The sequence below is a fragment of the Manduca sexta genome, chromosome 11, assembly GCF_014839805.1.
Source record: "Manduca sexta isolate Smith_Timp_Sample1 chromosome 11, JHU_Msex_v1.0, whole genome shotgun sequence".
Lineage (NCBI taxonomy): Eukaryota > Metazoa > Arthropoda > Insecta > Lepidoptera > Sphingidae > Manduca > Manduca sexta.
The window spans coordinates 5,214,669-5,237,051 of NC_051125.1; the positions used below are offsets into that span (position 1 = coordinate 5,214,669).

The 22,383-nt window shown below is 33.4% G+C and overlaps 2 protein-coding genes across 2 annotated transcripts; one reads left to right on the forward strand and one right to left on the reverse strand.

Annotated features, from left to right (window-relative positions):
• Positions 1–1,540: 1,540 nt before the first annotated feature.
• Positions 1,541–8,683, reverse strand: LOC115442035. Its single transcript, XM_030166992.2, has 5 exons — positions 8,646–8,683; positions 4,135–4,186; positions 3,966–4,089; positions 3,307–3,581; positions 1,541–2,041 (listed from the first exon to the last, which is right to left on the reverse strand). Exons 1-5 carry the CDS (start codon positions 8,681–8,683, stop codon positions 1,649–1,651), a joined length of 882 nt encoding a protein of 293 aa, XP_030022852.2. The 3' UTR covers positions 1,541–1,648.
• Positions 8,682–9,287, forward strand: LOC115442044. The gene has a single exon (XM_030167004.2). The coding sequence runs from the start codon at positions 8,682–8,684 to the stop codon at positions 9,285–9,287; it is 606 nt and encodes a 201-aa protein (XP_030022864.2).
• The last annotated feature ends 13,096 nt before the right edge of the window (positions 9,288–22,383 follow it).

The window sequence follows — 22,383 nt, forward strand, 5'->3', positions numbered from 1 at the left end:
CTTTATTGGGGTAGTATAATTATGCTGCGAACGTGTTTCATATTTCTTTAGCACGTTTACTTCTTAGGATTGAGTATTGTTTTTGGAAAGTCCTTGTAGTCTATAGTAACAGCTAATGTGAGGTAGATCAAGACACTGTGGTAAAAGCATGATAACGAGGAGGGCCCGCCACACAAATTTAAAGTCAAGTTATGCAAGAACAACATTAAGGTACAAAATTAAATAAACAAATTTATATAAAAAATTGTGAACGAAAACATTATAAATACTTAGGTAAACATAACTTTTATTTCATTTACAATTTGGGCATGATACAACAGTGAGGTATTTGTGATAAATAATGTCAGTCACTGAATATTATAGTTGTCGATTTTATATTTTATTTGAAATAAGATATGTCACATTGTAAACAGAAATATTTCTTTCACAGTATTTTTTTAAAAATTCCCAAAGAGAAAATAACACTACGTTAGAAGAATTCCTACATATTTTTTTATTTTCATTGGGACAGCGTCCTATCGCTTCTCCGTCCTAAAGTAATAAAATAGTTTAATTCAGGTATAACCAATACCTGAATTAAACTATTCCATGTACGATATTTATTAGTCACTACAATTTTATTAAATAGCAATTGAAACGTGTATATAGCAAGTATGTAAGTACATAATTATATGGTTTTGTGAGTGGAAGGAATTGGGCGGGTTGAACGACCCGCGTTCACTTTCTCCGCTGACCGCTGTCAGTTTTGGACTCGTGGATATTCGTGAGATGATACACCTATCGTCTGACCTACAAAGCATTTAATAACGTAAATATTATTTTATTCATGAAAACAATCGTCACAACTGACCATTTGGTGACGAATTTTATTACTTTCTATTTTGATAGAGTTGGGACATTCGGAATTTATGATGAGTAAACTTGCTTATGTGAGACATTATAAGCTTCATGTGAGGCCTTCTCTAAGTCAAATTACGTGCGTAATCATTCCTCAGTCACATTGTAAATGATGTCAAAATTAAAAAAAAATATCGGAACGTTAATATTTATATTTATGAGACATGCAAGTTAATGATTAATGACATAGCTGTTTTCATTGTAAGTAGTTCATTTGCATGATAAAATCTGTATTTCGTGTATAAATGTAGGTATGTAAATTTTTTATTCATTAAAAGGTTTTTATTAGCTATTAATGTTATAAAAGCAATGAAAAAAAATTAGATAAAGATATTTTTGCCTTTAACATTACACAAGAAAGGAAAAATGCAGAGACAGACCAAATGTTTATTTACAAGTGTTGTAATAAGATATCGTCTTATTCCATTTAATTGATGATATCCCTGTTGAATATTTTATTATAAATAGAACTAACCATGGTTAATAAAAAAATGTGCTATTTCGTTTCACATTTATTATAGTATTATGTACAAAATACAAAACTGTCTTTAGTATGATGTTGGTAGATGCTTCAAGGGTTTTAGTAAATAATCTCGATTTAACTATATTGTATACATTTGTGTATGTGTGTCTAATATTTAATGTTTATTTCACATTCGTTTTTAAAATTTCCAAAGTGTAAAAAAAGCAAATTAAATCAGTTATAGTAAGCGCTCGGCATACCTAATATCTACATATTATCTAGAATTAATTATTCATTCAAGTTGCAAGTTTTATGTCTGCGTTCACAGATGTCACTTCTGTTGTTAATTTCTTGTTCTGTCGGTAGATGGCGGTACATTATCTCTACGCCAACGGATTTTTTATATTTTGTATTAGTTTGATTTTCTCTGCCAAATACAGCTTTTTGCATTCGATTTACAAACGGTGTTATTTTGCATACTAAAAGTCTAATACAGCTTGTTTCTTCCTCAGATCCTTGCTGTTTAATTAATTCTTCGATGTCTTCCGATAAAGATTCATTTTTAGCCCTCGATAGAAGATCTTGCAATTTTCTTGAATTCTTGTTTAATATCCAAGCAGTATGGTCTTCGGAACGATTTCTACTTACAGGTCGTTTCGGTCCTGCCAAAAATGTTGATATCTGAAAAAAAAAATCGTATATTCTTTAATATTTTTTATTTGGTCGGGTCATAAACTAGTCTATTATTACTACATTGCAATTTTCTACGATATATTTAATATCAATAACACATGCAGTATTACAAATCTATATTACTTCGGTGATTCAGGCATGAACTTCGAAATGAGAAAAGATGTCCATATTAAATTTCTTCAATTTAGTAGCGGATTTGTCAATAGGCCGTACTTATAGAAGGAGGCCTTGGGCCGGCAGCGGCGCGGCGTAGCGGTTCCATATTATAACGTAGGGGTGGTCATAACAGTAATATCAGCCCTATATTACATACTGTCCCTCTGCTGGGCACAGGCCTCCTCTACTGGTGAGAAGGTTTATGCCATAGTCCACCACGCTGGCCTACTACAGATTGGCAGACTTCACATACCCTTAGAATTCCTATACAGATCTTATCAGAAATGACGTTTCCTAACGATGTTTTTATTCATTGTTAAAGCCAGCGCTAATTCACAAAGGATATACACATAACTTTAGAAAAGTCAAAGGTGCGTGCCCTTAGATTTTGAATCCCCGGACATTGATCGCTGCAGTCCACTCCCAAGTAGGATGTCGCCACTTGATAAAATACATAAATAATTTAGTACGGGTCATTTTTTGTCTAACCTAATATTTTTTTAGGTATCTACTATCTACCATGTTAATAACGAATTGTTTGTAATCGAGAATCTTTTTTTTTGCTCAAACGGGTCATGTTGGGCGGTACACATTGGCCTATACATAAGAGAAGTATAATTCCAGCATTCCTTCAATTCTATTTATATATTTTATTATTTATTTCTGTACTGTACAAATTTAAATCAGAAAAAAAATTACATAGTGTATCCACTTATAAATAGTAATTCTACTACTATGTTAGGTTTATATCAGCGTGCTGGTGGTAGGATGTATTTTATATCCGTCCGGATAGCGACCACTGTACACAAGGTGTTAAAACCCGCCAGAGCCGTCCACGTAAGTGTGTCGCGTTCCGGGATCAGTCTGTCTATATCTGGGTCCAACAGGCCGGCATAATTGTGTCGACTGCCGAGGGGTAATCATCTCTCGTCAGTCGATATTCTATTGGAACCCACTCCACTTAACATCAAATGCAGCGGGATCACTTTGCCATGCCAGTATAAAAAAGCTACATTAAATTACTTATTTTCTAAGTTAATTAGAAGTTGGTAACTAAGGCAAGGGAAACAAAATGAAAAATGTATGAAGTGTCTTACCATTTGCGCTACGAAAACTAGAGCGTTGACTGCAACAGCGCTAATCTGATTTGGTTGTAAGCCAAATAACCGGACTAAATGCTTCAGTGGGGTCATCAGATTTGGGGTTTCTTCCACGATAGCATCAGGCCTACTTTCTTGCTGAAAACTTGTCTTGACTGACTCATCATAATCATTCTCGAATGACGGTTTTCTTTTGACTAACGGTTGGTTATTAGTTGTTTGGAAAGCACGAACTACAAATTCTGCTACTTTTAATGCTACCGATTCGGAACCTAAAAAAAGAAATAAAATTTGCTTAATGCTATTTTAAATAGTGTGTTATGACAATGTTGCTGTTCAATTTATTCTCGCTAGTTAGTTTAATAAAACTACTCATTATACACGGATATCAAAATTTTAGCATATAAATAAATTTATGTTGCGAATAGGTAGAGCAAATTTCCTACATTAGACACGTTCTGTTAAGGAGAATATTATGTTATTGCAATAAATATGGTTCAATTATGCAGCTAAATATCCAATAAAAATATATTAGTTATCAATGGTTTTTGTAAATTAATTTTCAAATAATTGGGGAAGAGAATATAAACACACACTAGAACACGCTTTTATTAACAATTTCAAATTAATTGTTACTTTATCTTTTATATACTCACCTAAAAAATCAGTGGCCATTTTCATACCGTTGCTTATTTTATTTATAAAACCTTCATTTCTAGTCTCACGACACGAAATCTCTTGAAAGTATAAAATTATAATACACAGGACAAGTGCCGCCATCTCGAACGTATATTATGGACTACATTGAAATATGTTCGCGGTTACTGCGCCATGGTTGGTGTCTTGTAATAATGGGTGCGCGAGCGCAATCGTTGCACTAGACCATAAACTTTGAAATAATTATAGTTGTCACAAATACATGGTGAGCCTAATATAACGTATAATTCACGCTACATTATTTTGACACATTCGTATTATGTTATACATAGTATATTGTTTATGTATGGAGTATAAATTTTATAACTTAAATATGCAGATGGCGTTAGTAGTATTAAGACGGGTAATGAATTTTGATGAAATAATTTATGCAAGTAATATTCTTTCTTATATTCTCTTTTTAAACACAGGTAATTATCATGTAATTGCATCAAAGAATTAAAGATACTTTTTGCTTAGTTTTATAACAACAACTAATTTAATCGAATTCAAGGTAAGAATTTAATACAATTTGTTCTCGGACGAGCAACCAAAGAATTCTGAATTATTTGAATTGCAAAACAAAGATTTCTGAGTCGTCACATATTACATAGCGTCATAGAAACGATACTATATTACGTCACTATAGGACTACAAGTATTTACATATCCAGAATTTATAATCTACAGTAAGGTAAAGTTCCAAACACAGACATATTTACAATGTATGTAGAGATACAATAAGATTAGGGAAGACATACTGAGTGTTACGACTTTTTGAAATTTATTTTCGATACAGTTCATTGTAAATTCTGACAAATTTCAAAATTACTAATCTATAGATTTCATCATCGCATGAAGCTCTCCAAATTGGGATTTTTTATTTTTAGTATGTCATTGGCACAAATTTTATTTTAAAATACGGTTTTTTTGGGTATCTAATCCCGCAGTCAACACCAGGAGAAACCCACAAATGGGATACTAGAATCCGCCGGCTTAGCGACTGCAGGGTCCTGGAAGAAAGTTGGGAGGGTATAGCTGGAAAGGAAGTGTGGGGGAAGGATAGGGAAACTTTGAAATTAAACTAATTTTCGGATTCTATCGCGGTGCTAGTATTTTATTTTCTCCCGACGTTTCGAAGACTTTGCAGCCTTCATGGTCACGGGGGGGACTGAGGTGTTGTTCATCCGTAAAGTCAAAGTTACAATATCTACCTACATTTTACAATTATACAACTTTTTAAATTTTAGCTGTTGGTGGTCCGATCTACGCAGAATGAGCTCACAGTGTCTTGAAGTCTGGCAGCCGGTCTTTTGGGTTCCGATTTAATTAAATGTAGAACTGGATCCCAGGCTTGTGCAAGCTTCCAACCATCTTCCCTATTGAAAACACAATTCAGGTTTTATCGAAAGGCTTAAATTTTGCTGTTACTCCACGAAGGATACCGTATGAAGACATTATTTGCAATGTTGAGAATAGTCTCTTCAAAAATAACTTGAAACAGGAAGATTCGGAGGCGATACGCCAAGACATTTCGTCAATTTTGCGTCAAAAGAAAGTGCCGAAACCAAATCTTCCAAAACACGAATAATTCGCTTTAAAGAACTTGCGATCGATGAAGGACCTTACCATTCTCCGTGCAGATAAAGGAAATGCGACAGTAGTAATGGATACGTCAGACTACAATAATAAAATGGAACAACTTTTATCGGATGTAAGTACGTATAAAATAGTCAAATCAGACCCGACTACTAAAGTATTAAAGGCTACTAGCTCTTTAATAAAAGATTACTCCGATAAGTTAAATCTTGACGTAAACTTGCTCGTTCCTTCGTGTGCAAAACCGCCTAAACTGTATGGGTTGCCGAAAATACACAAATTAAATGCTCCGCTACGTCCCATAGTGAGTCAAATCGACACACCAACCTACAGATTGGCTCAGCACGTAGCAAAAGTGCTTTCACCGCTTAGAGGAAACACTAGAGCGTCTGTGAAGGATTCATACCAATTTGTCAGCGATATTAAAGACCTAAAATTAGCTGACAATGAAACTATGGTCAGTTTTGATGTCCAGTCTCTCTTTACGAGCTTACCAGTACAAGATTGCATCAGAATTGTATCTAAGAAGTTAGCAGAGAATAACATTCCTGTGGAATATGCAGAACTACTCCAACATTGCCTTACATCTGGCTATATGTTGTGGAATAATCAGTTCTATGTACAAGTTGAGGGGGTAGCGATGGGCTCCTCTGTATCTCCGGTAGTCGCCGATATATTTATGGAGGACTTCGAGGAGACAGCCCTGAGTACAGCCCCGGTCACTCCAAGGTTTTATAAACGGTACGTAGACGATACTTTCACAATTTTACCATCTGATAAAGTAACTGCATTTTTAAATCACCTTAACTCCATCAACAATAAAATCCAATTTACTATGGAGTTAGAACACAATAAATCTCTTGCTTTCTTAGATGTTTTAATCATCCGTAATCCTAATCAGACCTTAAGTCATACTGTATATCGGAAACAGACCCATACTGATAAATATCTGAACGGTGAATCTCATCACCACCCAAAACAGTTAGCTACCGTGGGCAAATCTTTGTTTCAGAGAGCACAAGGAATCTGTGACGAGAAACACCTGGCCGCTGAGCTGCAACATGTCAAGCAAGTACTGCGAGACAACAAGCTCCAAATTCCACGCCGCCGTCACAGAAACCGAGTGAAACCAGCCACAGTTGAACGTGTTCCGGTTGTATTACCATATGTAAGAGGAGTCACCGACAAGATTGGCTACATCCTGAAGCGTGCTTCCATAAAAACTTATTTTAAGCCGCCTAAGAAGATTAGTCAATTTTTACCACCTGTCAAGTGTCACATACCTCTACAAGAACCGGGAGTATACAAAATAGATTGCAACTGTGGCCTCTCTTATATCGGGCAAACAAAAAGAAATATAGGGACCCGCGTAAAAGAACATATAGCTGACGTGAAACACCGACGCTCGACGAAGTCTGCAGTCGCTGAACACTCTGAGGGAGGCGCCAATCATTATCTGCGACTAGACAAGCCACAAATCCTCGCCAAAGAACACCGATTCCTGCCTAGGATGATTCGCGAGGCTATTGAAATTAAAAACATCCTAATTTCAATAGGGAAGATGGTTGGAAGCTTGCACAAGCCTGGGATCCAGTTCTACATTTAATTAAATCGGAACCCAAAAGACCGGCTGCCAGACTTCAAGACACTGTGAGCTCATTCTGCGTAGATCGGACCACCAACAGCTAAAATTTAAAAAGTTGTATAATTGTAAAATGTAGGTAGATATTGTAACTTTGACTTTACGGATGAACAACACCTCAGTCCCCCCCGTGACCATGAAGGCTGCAAAGTCTTCGAAACGTCGGGAGAAAATAAAATACTAGCACCGCGATAGAATCCGAAAATTAGTTTAATTTCAATGTCTAACATTCGCGTAAACATAAGATAGGGAAACTTTTTAGAATGGAAGGAGGGGAGAAGGCTAGGAACTGTCCGCGAGCCTTTATAGGCCTCAGTGTGAATTGGCAAACATGAGGTATACACACTTAACTGTGTGCCTAGGACCGCAACAAATGTCTCCCGGTGCATGGGCGTGCATTCGGTGTGGGGACTGAGCGCACAAGAATAGCCTCGGGGGGTACAATACGGTTTAAGTATCATAAAGAAGAGCGTTTGGTACTGGCGACCTATACAAAAACTATCGTTGGAGCATTTTCTAAAAAAAGCACTAGAATATAGGGTTTCGAACTCAGTTTTTCCTTTGCTCTACCTAATCAATGCACTAGTTATGTTTTGTATCGGTTTGTTATGATTTAAAAAGATGACGCAAAATGTATCCTTTGCCCACTCATGCAGAAAATTACAAATGACGCTTCTATTGCTTCAACACAAAGTATAAAACCGAGTTATCGCATAAAATGTGATTTTACGGACACAATTAAAAAAAAACTCAACTGATAAAAAAAATGCTCGTCCAGTCTTAGCTGCAAACTTAGCACACGATGTATATGGCGTTGACATCAGAATACAATGCACGCGGAAATCTTAATAGGTTGTTCAAAGTGTAGCCTACTTTCATCTCCGGATTTCCACGACTAAATAGCGAACGTCTAAACATAAATCGTTCGTTTTTGTCGTGAACAATATTAACCAGACACAAAACATGCTTTTAGAGACAAGTGAGTGTTCCCACGATGGTTTTCAACGTTTGTATAAAAAGTGATGACTAATGACTATAATTGCGTAGCGTATTCCAAGTCTATAGAGTATCATTACAAACGTTTTATTTTAATTTTTAATTCAATACAACACCTTTAAAATAATTAGCTTCTAGTCTTCTCGGTGAATGTCTATTTCCGGAATGAATTTCACACAAAAATCTCTGCATGAAAAGTCACTCTCGAGCGCATTGACTATGTGTGAAAAAACAATTTAATATTGGAATGAAATACTACGGATTAGCATTATTCCCGTAAAAAAAATGTCCATAATATGTTTTAACTATTTTATACGTACGTTATGCATTGACCTGTCAAGTGTTCCCGCTAGCCTGTCGCGCTTAGTAGACCACGATGATCATTATCTCGTTCATAACTTTACTTCAGTTCCATCTTCACTGACGCACTGTCATCCACCATGTTTGCACTGTGTCTTCTCTGTGTCCTTGTTCAGGCGATATCAGGTGAAAGTACCACTGAAGAAATTCAGTACCTCAACGAGCTACCCTTGGACAAACTTTTGAGGTTAAAATCATCGTTGCAAGACCTTGTAACAGCTGATTATGGGAATGTTTCGGTGACGACTCCAACATATTTTCAATCGTTTGGCGCACAAGCCATGGCTATCAAGGCACCGCCGATAAAACGCACAGATTACGAAGAAGGTCTTTATAAGAAGGAGAGCAAAATAAGCAATATATTCTCAATGTCGGTGACAACACTCGCGTTCTTAGCGTTTGGTGGTTATTTGCTGTGTCTCATCGTGCAGGCCGTGAAAGCAAAACAAAATTACAACACTGGATTTCAAGTACCACAGCCAACGACATTTTTTGTAAGCTCGGGACTTAAGAAGAAGCCATCTCCTCAATTTGCTTCTTATGGGCGACGGAAAAGAGACATTCGAATTGACAACACAATCAGAGAAATTGAATTGCCACCGGAAAAGTTGTTTGATGCTTTGGTACAACTGTGCGAAGGATATGCCAATTGGAGTAAACAGAACGATGACATAGCTGTGTTTTAAATGTAGGTTCCTAGTACATACATATTCCAAATATTTTTTTTACCATTTGTGTTATCAGTAGTCACTGACAATTAATAAAAACGAAGCGGTACCAATGAATTAACTTTCTTAAATTTAACAATACATTTTCTCGATCCTTATTTGAAATATTAACGTAAACGTATGTATAAGCACATGTGTTAAATAAAATCCAATGTAAGGCAAGCGTTTAGTTTAAGATATAAAATGTAATATGTGTAAAAATTAGCGCATTATGCTAGCGAATATATTAATATTTTTCACTAAAAGCCGGCCACCGCAAAACGGCTGTTTACATTAAATGCAGGAAGCCAGATTGCCCGGCAATATCTGTAAACGTTTTCAAACTGTCAAATAATCACGCTAACACCTAATAATAGCTGCATCTTAGCTTTAAAGATTCTATTGTATATACCACTCAAGAGAAGATTTGCGTTCCATGAAAATAATAAAATATCATCTTTATGTCTGTTGTAATAAAGTGTGGTTTCGTGTGGATGGTGTAGGTTTTTTATGATATTTTAGTATGTAGCGAGTGTTCAGTTTTGTTTGTAAGAGCTGGTAATGAGGGGGTGCTGCGTTGGATCTGTCATCGCTCGAGCTCTACTGTTTACAGGCAGGTGCCCGCATACAAAGTTAGCGTGATACGGAATAGCAATGTAACGTTTATTATAAAAATAAATTTGTTATTCATGTGCCAACGATAATGGCGATTTATACAGACATGTGCTCTAAACTCATTTAGATTTTTTAATGTTTGCAGGCAACATTAAAATTTATACCGCTTGTTGGGAAATATGTACAGAATAAATTTTGTGGTTCTAGTGCAGATATCTGTTTAAAATATAGATAGTAATACATTTTTATTAATGTAGTGCACGATATTTGTTATAATTATGACAGCAATGTAGAAATCGCGACAGCTGAAATAAAAATAATGTACCATTAATTAAAAAAAAAAACACTTTTAGTAATATTTATTAAGAATATATTTTTAGAAATCTTATAAATTTAAGCAGTCTCTTGTTTAAAATCTAAAATCACGAACCAAGCGTTAAGTTAATCGATCGTTAACTTTGTTTAACTAACGGCTGTGTAACCATGCCTTTGCGCGTACAGTAGCGATGACATAAGCGGGTACGGACCACATGTCCCCCGCTGATTTGTGGATACAAGCCTCTATCTGTTAAAATAAGACCATTATCTTAACCCTATCGGAGCTTAACTTAAACACAATAAACACTGATTGCAGTAATTTATACGGTGATTAATTTTATGACATAAGATTATCTTATAATTTCTCATAGCGGCTTATTTTTAGCACACTCGCGCCTTTTTTACCGGAAGGGGTAGGCAGAGACGCAACTAGTGCACCCATTATTTGTTGTGTGTATTCCGTCCCATGATGTGATAGGGGGCAAGCCTACCGCCATATTGGGCATAATTTAGAGGCCCCGGGCTAATATTCAGTCGAAACACTCAATATCACTTTGCTCGACCCGGGGAAAGAACCCGAGATGTCAGCATTTTTGACATGAAGTATACACTATACCTATCACTCATCTTTTTGACCGGCACGAAATTAATTACTAATAGCCCTCTGTACGTATCGTTTATCACTATACTTCAGGTGCTGCATTAGAACTGTCAGTTAAAGTGATTAGTTTAGCAATGTAGTTAAACGAAGTGTGGTTGAGCCAATATTTTCAGTAATTATCACTTCCATAATAATCGCATGAAAGCATAATGTTGGCAGTCAGTTGTCGCCATTATGTGTTGTGTGTTTGCTACAGTTGTTGTCAGCGGCTGCGTTGTGATTTTTCTTTGAAAAATGTCTCTCGATATCATATAGAAACCATAAGGTTTTATCGTTGGCGTAAATAAGACATCTCGAATTATAAGCTGTTACTATATTATAAGTATGTACTTATTATATACACAGTTGGTTAAATCCCTATATTTGTAAAATAAATTTGATAAAAATGACGCAATTCCCCACTATATTTTTAAAAGTGATTTACCCTTGTTCGCCTATCTCCAGTATGATTGAGTGCAAAATATTGTTAGCATACCAGATGTTACTCGTAAGTATTAAATTCCCGTCGGAGTAAAACACTTTTTTAAGTATGTTGCAGAAGAGTCTCTCCACATAACACATAGATGCTGCTACTGGCCATTGCGGTCACAAAAAGTGTTAAAGCTCCGAACTAAAATCAATGCAATTTGCAAACAACACTGTCCCTCAACTAAAAGTGGGTATAGATAAAAAAAAGTGTGAAGTGCAATTTCGAATACTTAAACGTGGTCCCGGTGGCAAAAAAATCTGCATAATCTCTTTAACACAATGGATTTCCAAAAGAACAATACAAATTGATTTGTCGGCACTTTATATTAACTTACAAGATAGGGGGTGGTACAGCGTCTCTACTACCAATGTCGTTTCATAGTAAAAAATAATGTAATCAATACTCAAAGATATTAAGTTATTGAATTAAATATTGCACATAAACAATTGAACATAATACATGGATATATTCACTAATATGACTCAAATGGCGGGTATATAATGGAGTGTGTTTAGGTCAGAGGTTTACGACCAGAGGGCTCTCTAACTAAATTGAATTCGACTCGAAATCGCCTCGTAAAGGAACTCATCGTCCCACTTTACAATCGCTCAACTCGTCGTTATGGGATGTCACTTTACAAGGATATTGTAAAAGAAAATACTTATGAGCATTGTTTATTGGTGATAGAATTAAAGATGTTATAAACGGAGAACATTTTATACAAAATTATCGCCTATTAACGGTCGCAGTAAGTGACATGCATAGAAGGCAGTGTTAGTAATAGAGTTGCGATCTCATCTTTCACTGCTATGATACATGCTACTTTCTAGAATAATTCGACGTAAATGCATTGTAAATTGCTCATAATAAAACATCATAATATTACAGATTATTAAAACTATAATTTTGTACGTTATACCAGTGTTTGGTAAAATATTTATTTTGCGCTATAATAAAAACACTGGCGATTAACCGGCTTCTGTATCTTCTAATCAAGTAATAAACAACAAAAAACTAAATGTAATTTAATGCTATTCAAAGCTAAAATAGTATTATAATGTTCATAAAAGATAATAAACATAACAATTTTGATTACATGAATATTTAAAATACGTGAGAAATAAATCACGTGCCAAGTCAAGTGTTTTGTATGCGACTATCTGTAGGTGAATCAGAATGTCATATTGCTATTTTATGAGTGGTGCATACAATCGAGTCGTGTCCGTTTATCTCGATACTACGGCCCAACAAAGAATTTATTTCCTAATCTGTTGTTTTACAGCAATACTGCAGTTGTTTAGCTTCGCGATGTCACGCCGCGCCGTGTCTGAAAACATTCGATTATAGACCTTTTATGACAGTTAAGGGTCATGTGGCAAAGGATGTTGTTTTTTTTTTGCACATATTTGACACAAGAAATTGGTTTATTCTTAAAATTATTTTGGTTATAATCAGGGCCTTGTTACTCGTCAGCTCGGTTATAGAAATATTAAAGAAAGTAATACCTACTCATTTATATAAGTAATTACCTATTATTAAGATAGTTTCTTAGAAATTTATAATATAAAAAACGAAATCAAATATTTAATGATAAATACGTACTTTTTGAATTTCTATATTGTGGAATTAAGTTGAGATTAGCGATTAAACTTTATTTGAATTATGCATGAAATAAATTCATTTCAATTATAAAACAAAATATAATTATATGTGTTCTAAACTATAAAAATTATTCTCATGAATTACTTTTACCACTTTTTTGCAATGAATTGAAATTACTAGTTACTATCCGTAACAGCAATAATATTACCTAAAACTTTGAATTTAAAGGTATTTACTGCGTGGCATTATACTGCCTTAATTATCTTGAGACATGAGATATGAATACCCAACATTTACGTACCACTATTTTAATTACTGAAAATAAAAATATGTAAGTTGAAGTTTACGTTAACTTACATATACGATGCGTTCTTAGTGTGTTTTATTCACCTTTAAAAAATAACTGTTTGTACAAATCGCATACGCATTACATACTTATATTGAATTAAGTAATCTTAAAAAAATTGCCAAGTAGGCACATTGAAATTCTGATACCAATCTTCTGGGCATTTATCATGCATTCATATAAACTAGGTATAATAATTAGGAACTATGAATTAAAAACTACTCACTGTACTTGTATAAGCATTTTCCTATTTAATAAGCATATTTTTTTGTTTTTAAGCCTGTAAATAGAAAGTCACCAGTTCTAACTGTTAGATCTTTTGGTTAAATCACACGGAATGCAACAGTAAGCTTCCAATTAGTTTTCTATAAAATATGAAATAGTGTTGAAAATATAATTTTTAAAAAGGGTTTCTGACTCAGTTACTTCCTCAAATCCAAAGCTTGTTAGGAACCTTCACAATATGTCGGATACATTTGATTCCTTGTTATATTTTCCTTCAATAATAAAGCAAGCTACTACAATGAACACTAATGTAACGTAAAAATCTGAGGCGCGAGTTGTAACGTCAAATTTCGAACCCAAAAACTCCATGGCGACGTTCCCTATAGCCATAACATTATTCATTGCAATGTTTACAAAATTATATTACAACAATAACAATATTACAAACGACATTTATATATTTAACGAGGTTCACGCATGCAGTTATTTGTTCATTAATCTTCAGGCCGATCGTAACTAATGACCAAGGTGATTGCATACTCGTATTATAACTTAAGCATGTGTCGTAATACGTGTTTGCGTATACGTGCTCCTAGTATAAACTATACTTCAGTTGTTATGTGCATAATAGAAAATTGTATTTGTATTTTTTGCAATCAAATTCTATAAACTGTAGACGATATATTATGAGTATATAAATGTATATATATGTATAATGTGTATGGGATACATTGTTAAAATACCGCACAAGTTAAGTAAAGCTTCATACCCTTTTAAGAGATAATAATTGTCTAGTTGGGTTTCGACCCAGCCACAATATTGGTATAGCTTGTATTATCAACTGTTATTTAATTTCACTCAAAAATTATTTCCAGTGGCCGATAATTTAATTAACACAGTTCATCCTGCATCATTTAAAGAACTATGTACATAATAGATATCATATTTTTATTTTTGTCCTGTTTTTATTATTTTTCCATAAAGTGCATTCTACTTGAGTAATAACATTAATTTCAGCAGGTACATTACAAAAAATAGCTTACAAAATATAATTATTAGAGAATTAATCTCTGTTAGCGAAAAATAAATAGTTTAAATTACATATTAACACATTGTTAATGATTTATACGTACAAATATAATATTATATATAACTTATAAGTACTAATAACACCATAATGCTTAAATATTTTTTTAATTCCTCTTTCAATATGTCATAGAGTTATATTTTATATCTTCCATTTTAGACTTGGCTTGAGAGCATGAATAGTCTCTTTATAATTTTCAGTCTATTCAAACGCATAAATTAATTTGATATATTGTCCAGCTTCTTGACCTTGGCCTAACATATATTCAAGTAACTTTTGCGTGCTACCACTTCACACGGAGAAATCTTATCTTGATAAAACCTTTTATCTTTTAAACATAAATATCTGCCTGTGCTAATAAATCTACGTAAATATAAATATAAATTCTAAAAGTAATAAAACGAAATAACAAAACCATATTTGTGTCTTTATTATGAAAAAGTGATTTAGGTATTTAAGTAAAAAAAATATTAGTTTTAAAAAATATTTTATTACAATATAGTACAATTTTCTGTATTACTTATTAATATTATTTCAAATACAAACTCCTATTCTTCCTCAATATCAATGCATATAAATCTAGTATCGATACCTTTCGTATTTAACTCTCATAAAACATTTAACTGGACGCCATATAATACACCATTGACTTGAGTTACGATTATGAACGGGGACCCAACAAATTAGCATTCAAAATGGCACGATGCTCACATGCAGAGCACAACTAGACAAGCTCCGGCCGGTTGCAACATTACACAGGGCCATACCTGGGACTTGATCCTTAAGTTTATTAGGTTTAAATTTATATTATAAATGCGAAAGTTTGTGGAGATGTTTGGTTGATTTTGACACCTTTACCGGTGAACAGATTTGGATGAAATTTGGCAATTATTTATTAAGATACTATATCGACAGTTACAAATATACTATAAAATACAGTTGACCCATAACATTGGTCTTTGTGTACTATAATTATAGGTGAATATACCATTCTTGATATTATTATTATTACTGATAAATAGACCATGGCCTGGATTAATAATAATAGGCTACTTAATATCCCGGAAGAATTCACCGTAGGCATATGCCGGGAAAGATTTTCGCGAGAGGGGAACTTATAGCAGATAGGTACATATATTAATATATTACATATTAAATAGATTTTCATAAATAAGTTGAATCGTGTCATTAATAAAATCGAATCATCTTGTCAAATGAATCAAAGGAGAATGCCCATTTTTGTATGAAAGTTGGGCTACGCTTGCGTCTGTACAAAACCTTCGCTAAACTATAGGGAATATATCCTAAATCTCATATAAATTGAAAACAATTGGATATTCGATGGGAGTTCGGAGTAATCAGAATTTTATTAACTCGGTTATTTTGAGGTTAAGTATCGACTGCAATGATGTACGGTAGAAAGTACCTACGTGCCTAATTAAGTTCAGTATTGCAGTACCTACTTGATATTGCTATAAACAATTATTGGACATTCTTTTCACTTAGCTTTAATCGCTCTTATAAGAAGCTGATAGGTATTAACATATCTGATGAGACGAAGCTCCAATAAAACTTCTAAGATAGTATGGCGGAATATTAATTTTTCCACTGAGCATATACTACCCGACCCTTTGTGTAAGTACATATTTTTCTGGCTTATGAGTTATTCCATTACATGGATTAATTTAATCTTTATTTTCACCTACCATTAGCTCATTTCAATATGGCGTCAACACATATTGTAGAATAAATTCAGCTTAGTTTTTATAACCGGCCGCATGCGTGATGCCAACCCTCTTTGGAGGATTCCGATCCCAGGCAAGTCATGTCAGAAACAAACAAACAAGAAAATGTTGCTTGGCCTGGAAATCGAACTGGAACCCAGGAACTAACTTCACAGCCTAATTAGGCTAATAGTTACTTATCATAGGAAAAGAAAAATAAAACAAGAAATACGAAATCCGATGTATATTTTTATATAGATGTGTATTTTTGATAGATATGGCTTCCCAGAAAACAAACAAGAACTTGATGTGGCCGCAACACGCTTATAATACTTCTGAAGTGAGTGAATGACTTCTTGCAGTGCTGGTCGGGTCATGTCATGTCGTTGTTGTCTGTAAACCTCTCTATTAACTGATCTCCAGCAGGCAGCACAAACTCGTTCCAGCCTTGAAACCTGAAATATAATGTAGAAATTGAGTAAACATCTTCAGATTATTTTTATTGTTAAACTGTGTTCTTTAGTTTTTGCAAGATTTTTCCCACATTGTGGGTAGGTTAATAATAACCTACATAACTTACAAACTGGATAGCTTGTCTATAAAATATACTTATCGTTGCTGTGGCATCGCAATGGTGCAGTTAAAACATCGCCGGGATAAGTATGTCATCTCGATTAATTGTCCTGGGTCTAGGTTCTAGACGACTTTGTGTTGCTAACTAAAAGCCTTCCGTCTCAAAGTTCGGAACACACATTATACACCTTGTTTCTTAACAGTGAATTTCTCGACTCAACATTAAAATACATAAGAATAACACTCTGATCTTGAGTAAAATATTTTAATAATTAAATATTTTTATTCTGACAAATCTAGTGTTAAAATGTCATTCATTTCAGTTGCCAGTGTAATAAAAATCAGTACCCATATATTCATTTAATTAAAAATAAAGTCCAAACATGTTTTAGCTGACTTTAGTATTTCTGTCAATGCAAGTACAAGTCGCCATTGGTTTGTTTTAGAAGGATTAATATTTTATCTTTTTACCAGCTATTTGGAGTTTGGGGGGAATTTGTTATAAATTGGTATCAATTCGCCATATTGGCACTAAATTATCCGGTGTTTGATTTACAACAATTAAACAACTTTTTTTTTCATATCTTTAAAACCCCTATTTGCTCATGGCTGAAATAAATACAAATGAAGTAATAATTAAAATTATGATTTTACATGGTTATTTGGTTAAGACGCATGACTGACGCAAAGATAGCCTGGTTTTGGGCATTGTCCTTTAATGTTCGGCCATAATTTTAATATAAAGTTTTATTCGATTTTGATCGATATAAAAAATAATATACACAATATAGTATTAAAGTTGCGGTTTATTACTTTCAATATCTCTCAATATCACTCATAATATTTTTAATACCGTTTAGAAAAAAATCTTTTCCTTAATGATTAACTGAAGGCCATATAGATATAATGATATAAACAGGCAACCTATGTAACATTCAAATAGCTCTTCAACATCACGGGTTTCTAATAATTTTAACCAACCAAAACAAATCACACTCTAAAACAGTAACAAAAAAATATGAGTATTATTTTTTTATCTACTAGCCATGCACGTATTAAAGATAATATCAAAATACTGCGTCATAAATTAAAATAAACAAATGAACGTATCATAGCAAAACAGCGGTTTAATGAGGCCCTGTGCGTGTATGACCGCATGCAGTATACGAACTTAGGCACTACATTAAGTGAGTAACAATAAATATCTCAGGCAACAAAATACATCGCGCACTCTGTTGACAAATCCCGCAATAAAATATAAGCATTTACAATAAAATTAATTATTATTTACACGGTGCGGTGGGCGCGAGAACCTCCGATAGAATAATGTGGATTAGCTACGTTATTATTCTACATGGGACTCATATCATATGCGTTTACATAAATAAAACATAGAATCGTAAAATATTCTTATTATTTTAATTTCATATTTACACTTTTCATATTATACACGCAGATGTGCATTATGCAAACACAGTTACAAGGCCTTTTAAATAGTGTAAACTTAAAACAGTTTGGTTTAAATATCCGCCAATTGGTACATTGAATCGTATGTATTATTTACACAACACACTCTAATAGCGAAGAAAAATATCGAACACATCCGCACATCATTAGAATTTAACACATTTAATGTGTTTGTAATTACAATACAGATTGGTGTTTGTAATAGTTTTGGTACTAAATCTTATACTTGTTATTTTTCGTACAAATCTAGATCACTGTGGAAAGGGAGGTTTTTTATATGTTGCACATACATTTTTATCTATGGGGCTTAATATATATTATTTAAAACATTGTGGCTATGAATTATTAATTTTGCAATAAAATTATTTTAAATAATAACGTGGTGAATCGTTTCCATTGCTAGCGTGTCGTATGGGTCCTTAAAGATGGCCAACTCTATTTTACGAAAAACTTTTAATTCACGTTTTTCTTAGTTATGAAGTAAGAGTAAGTATGTCCACACGAGTCGGGCCGGAGTTCCGCCATGTTGGAGGTCCGGGGACCCCGCGGCGCCTTGCTTTATCGCACGCTGCGCGCGCGCCGGACACCTCACGTCCTCTTATCTGTGTAGGGTCACCATAATGTTTAATAGCGCTCAATGGCCAAACGCCTACACGCACAGGAAATCACTAAGATAATTTAATTAGGCAATTTGTTTAATTATAAATTTATTATTCTGGTTTAAATCACTATTTTGTTTTTTGATTGGTAGAGTCTGAAATATTGTATTTGTACAAATGTTAATCAGGTATTGTTATTAAAATTCTGTTGCAACAGATATTAAATTTATTCAATGGCTGTTCTAACTATTTAGTAATTCAGGGTGGTTGGTCGAGTGGCGCGCGGGGGTAATCCTATGAATATTGTAGAAGTAGGTTTATATATACATTTATTTACAAAAAGATGAATATATGTTGTTTTATAATAAGTATCGCGATATATGTACATTCATACTTCATTCCTCATCGGGTATCACACCTTTAAGTTACGCTACAGTAATAGCCTTTAATTAAACGAATTATGTTAGTGATTAAATCTTATCTCTACAGAGGCACAACTTTTAATAATCAACATTAAAGTATTCAATATATATTATAGACCGAATCCCACATGATATAATAATCCAGACTAATAAACATTATACGGAGCAACGATTTCCGGATTAATAAACGCATAAATACTTAAAGACACAAAGCATGTGTTAATAAACAATGGCGCTGATGTGGTTTGTATCTTACTTGTTATATAATCTTGTTTAACGGGCATCTGAGATATTTACAAGTTATAGATAGATAACAAGTGGTAGAATGAGTTGATTTTAGACTTAGGTAATAGTTTATTTTTACCTCGTGATTAGACGGTAGAGTAGACAGCTGTAAGCGAATCTTTTTTTACAAAAAATCTATTTTAGTACTTACTACTATCACTTGTCATTGTGATTTATTCAGCTATTTTTTACTTTCGGATATAAATAAAATAGTTATTAAAGCAGGGTAAAAGTTAGGTAATAATTCGTTTTAATAGATTTCCTATTTTGTTGTGGTAAGGTGGTCGCAATCCGTTTCATAAATAGTTTTAACCAATCAATATTTAAATCTATCAATTTTTAAGTAGAACCTGCATAATATTAACTGAAACATTTATTGGAATGGTTTATTACTAAAATGCTTTATACCTATGCTTAGCATATAGTCATTTAACACGTTATTAACATTAAAGTCATTAACGCTGGTTCACTATTATAAGGCTTTGATATACATATTGAATTATATATATCATATGATTCTACTAAGTCATTTTCAGTAATCCCAATTCCAATATTCCCGAAAGATGATTTATTATGTTTTCTTTTACAAACAAGATTTTTTTTAACTTTGCAACTGAAGGAAATTAAGATAAGATTGTAATAGTAAGCCAGCGATTTAACAAACATACAAAATGAAGTGCACCGTACACCGCTACTCGTCTGCTTTACGGGGCTCTCGAGGCAATCATAATTCGTCTCCGGTGCCTCCGCCGGCCACGCAGGCGTCTCTGCCGACTTTTATTGTGATTTACACACGCAAAACCTTTGTTACCTCAACCAACGTTTAGTATTGCACGAATACTGCTATCGCATCATGCTTTGCTATTCTGTGTGTAAATTGGAACAAGAAGTAGTATATGTTTGGATGTCGAATGGTAGGGAACAATAAAATCCTACTGATGTTATAAATGCGAAAGTTTGTGAGGATGGATGTATGTTTGTTCCTCTTTTACATAAAAAGTACTAAACAGATTCGGATGAAATTTTACAGTAATATTGGTTATACATCAGAATAAAATATAGGCTACAATTTATAATGATTTTGTGTAATTTGATCATAATATGACGATACATATCAAGTAAGTCGGAAAAAAAAATCCGAAAAACTACTTCACGCGGGCGAAGCCGCGAATAAAATCTGGTATTATATAAATCCAAAGTATTTTTGTTGCGATTAAGTCATGTTAATAAAAAATAGGTTTTATTAGTCTGGCATGTCTAGGATAAATTTATATTAGTATTTAATACTTATAACATACTAACCATGACACTATTTAATGGCAAAATGATAAAGTTCAAATTATAGATACTATTTGGAAAGGAATTGTACGTACTAATTTTAAAAATGGATATTATATCTAAATCAATAACTTATAGCCAATAATTATTAGATTTAAGTCGTAGTGTAACCTACTGTATAAATAAATACTACTTAACACAGACACCTAGAATTATACGATTAATAAATATCCATAAAGAATTGCATGTCTTTGTGATTTATATTTGAATGCAGTCACGCATACGATTACGATAGGCAATAAGAAATACAACACACCTCATAAATATAATTATTATTTTTACAAAATATAAACAGCATAACTCATAAAATCACATTTTTTTATATTTATATTTTTCGGTTAGGAAACCAAATTCACCATTCTTGTTCCCATAAGAAAAGTATTTTTAACATAAAATTAAATTGACTAAAACAATACATCGGTCACTGATCTTTCTATAAGTGAAAAGAATAAAATCATGATAAAAATCGTATCAACTTGACTTTACAACTAGTAATCTCCATTCGAATTCTTCTCAACTATAAAAATTCTATTTCCTCTCTGGGTTGCAACAACGTCCATAACCAATGTCCAATAGCCATTAATAATATTTTTATTGATAAGATTTAATGATTTCGTGCATTTATTAATATTAAGAATTCATCTAATACATGTATATTAGGTTAATTTTAAATATTAACGATCGATTAATATTGAATTTCATATTGAATAATGTTTAATGACACGATTATGCAAATATTATTAGTTCTTAATAAACAGTTTATACATCTGATGGGCGCGCCACACGAGATGGCGCAGCGCGCGAGTCGTCGGCCGCGGCCTCGCCAGTCGCCTCGCTCGGCGGCCGGCACCCTAATTACAATAAATACAACAACACATTAGAATCGATCACATCGGAAAGTTATTTGTGTTATTTATCGGAACTAATAAACGTGATGTACGATTATCGGTGTCTTTTTATTTTTAGGGTATCGCAAATGACTCTATGTTCAATAAACCCCGGCTTTTTCCTATTTATTTTTTATAAGAGTTTCACCAAGTCTATATCTTTTTTTTAATTATACAAAAAATTAAAACTTTCTTAAGTTTCAGATAGTTAGAAAATGTTGAATACAATTTAAATGAGAAATAAAGTGTTTTGGACTCTTTTATAAAGATGCATATCAGTACATTAAAAAATATAAGTAATTAAAGAAAGAAAGAAAAGAAAGATTTTATTATTGAATAAGAGTGTAATATGTGCAACAGTAGAAGAGAAAAACAAATTATATAAAGAAATGTAATACAACTATACCCAGTATGCCAATAATGGGAACCCTCATTCTGTTCTTTGCTACTGGTACTG

What these genes read in the sequence shown, in the direction of transcription:
- LOC115442044 (XM_030167004.2), top strand. Translation starts at nt 8,682, where the DNA reads ATGTTTGCACTGTGTCTTCTCTGTGTCCTTGTTCAGGCGATATCAGGT.
- LOC115442035 (XM_030166992.2), bottom strand. Translation starts at nt 8,683, where the DNA reads ATGGTGGATGACAGTGCGTCAGTGAAGATGGAACTGAA. An exon ending in AAGACACCAACCATGGCGCA is followed by an intron (nt 4,090 to 4,134) that starts GTAACCGCGAAC and finishes TATACGTTCGAG; the next exon opens with ATGGCGGCACTTGTCCTGTG. An exon ending in TAGTTTTCGTAGCGCAAATG is followed by an intron (nt 2,042 to 3,306) that starts GTAAGACACTTC and finishes TTTTTTTTTCAG; the next exon opens with ATATCAACATTTTTGGCAGG.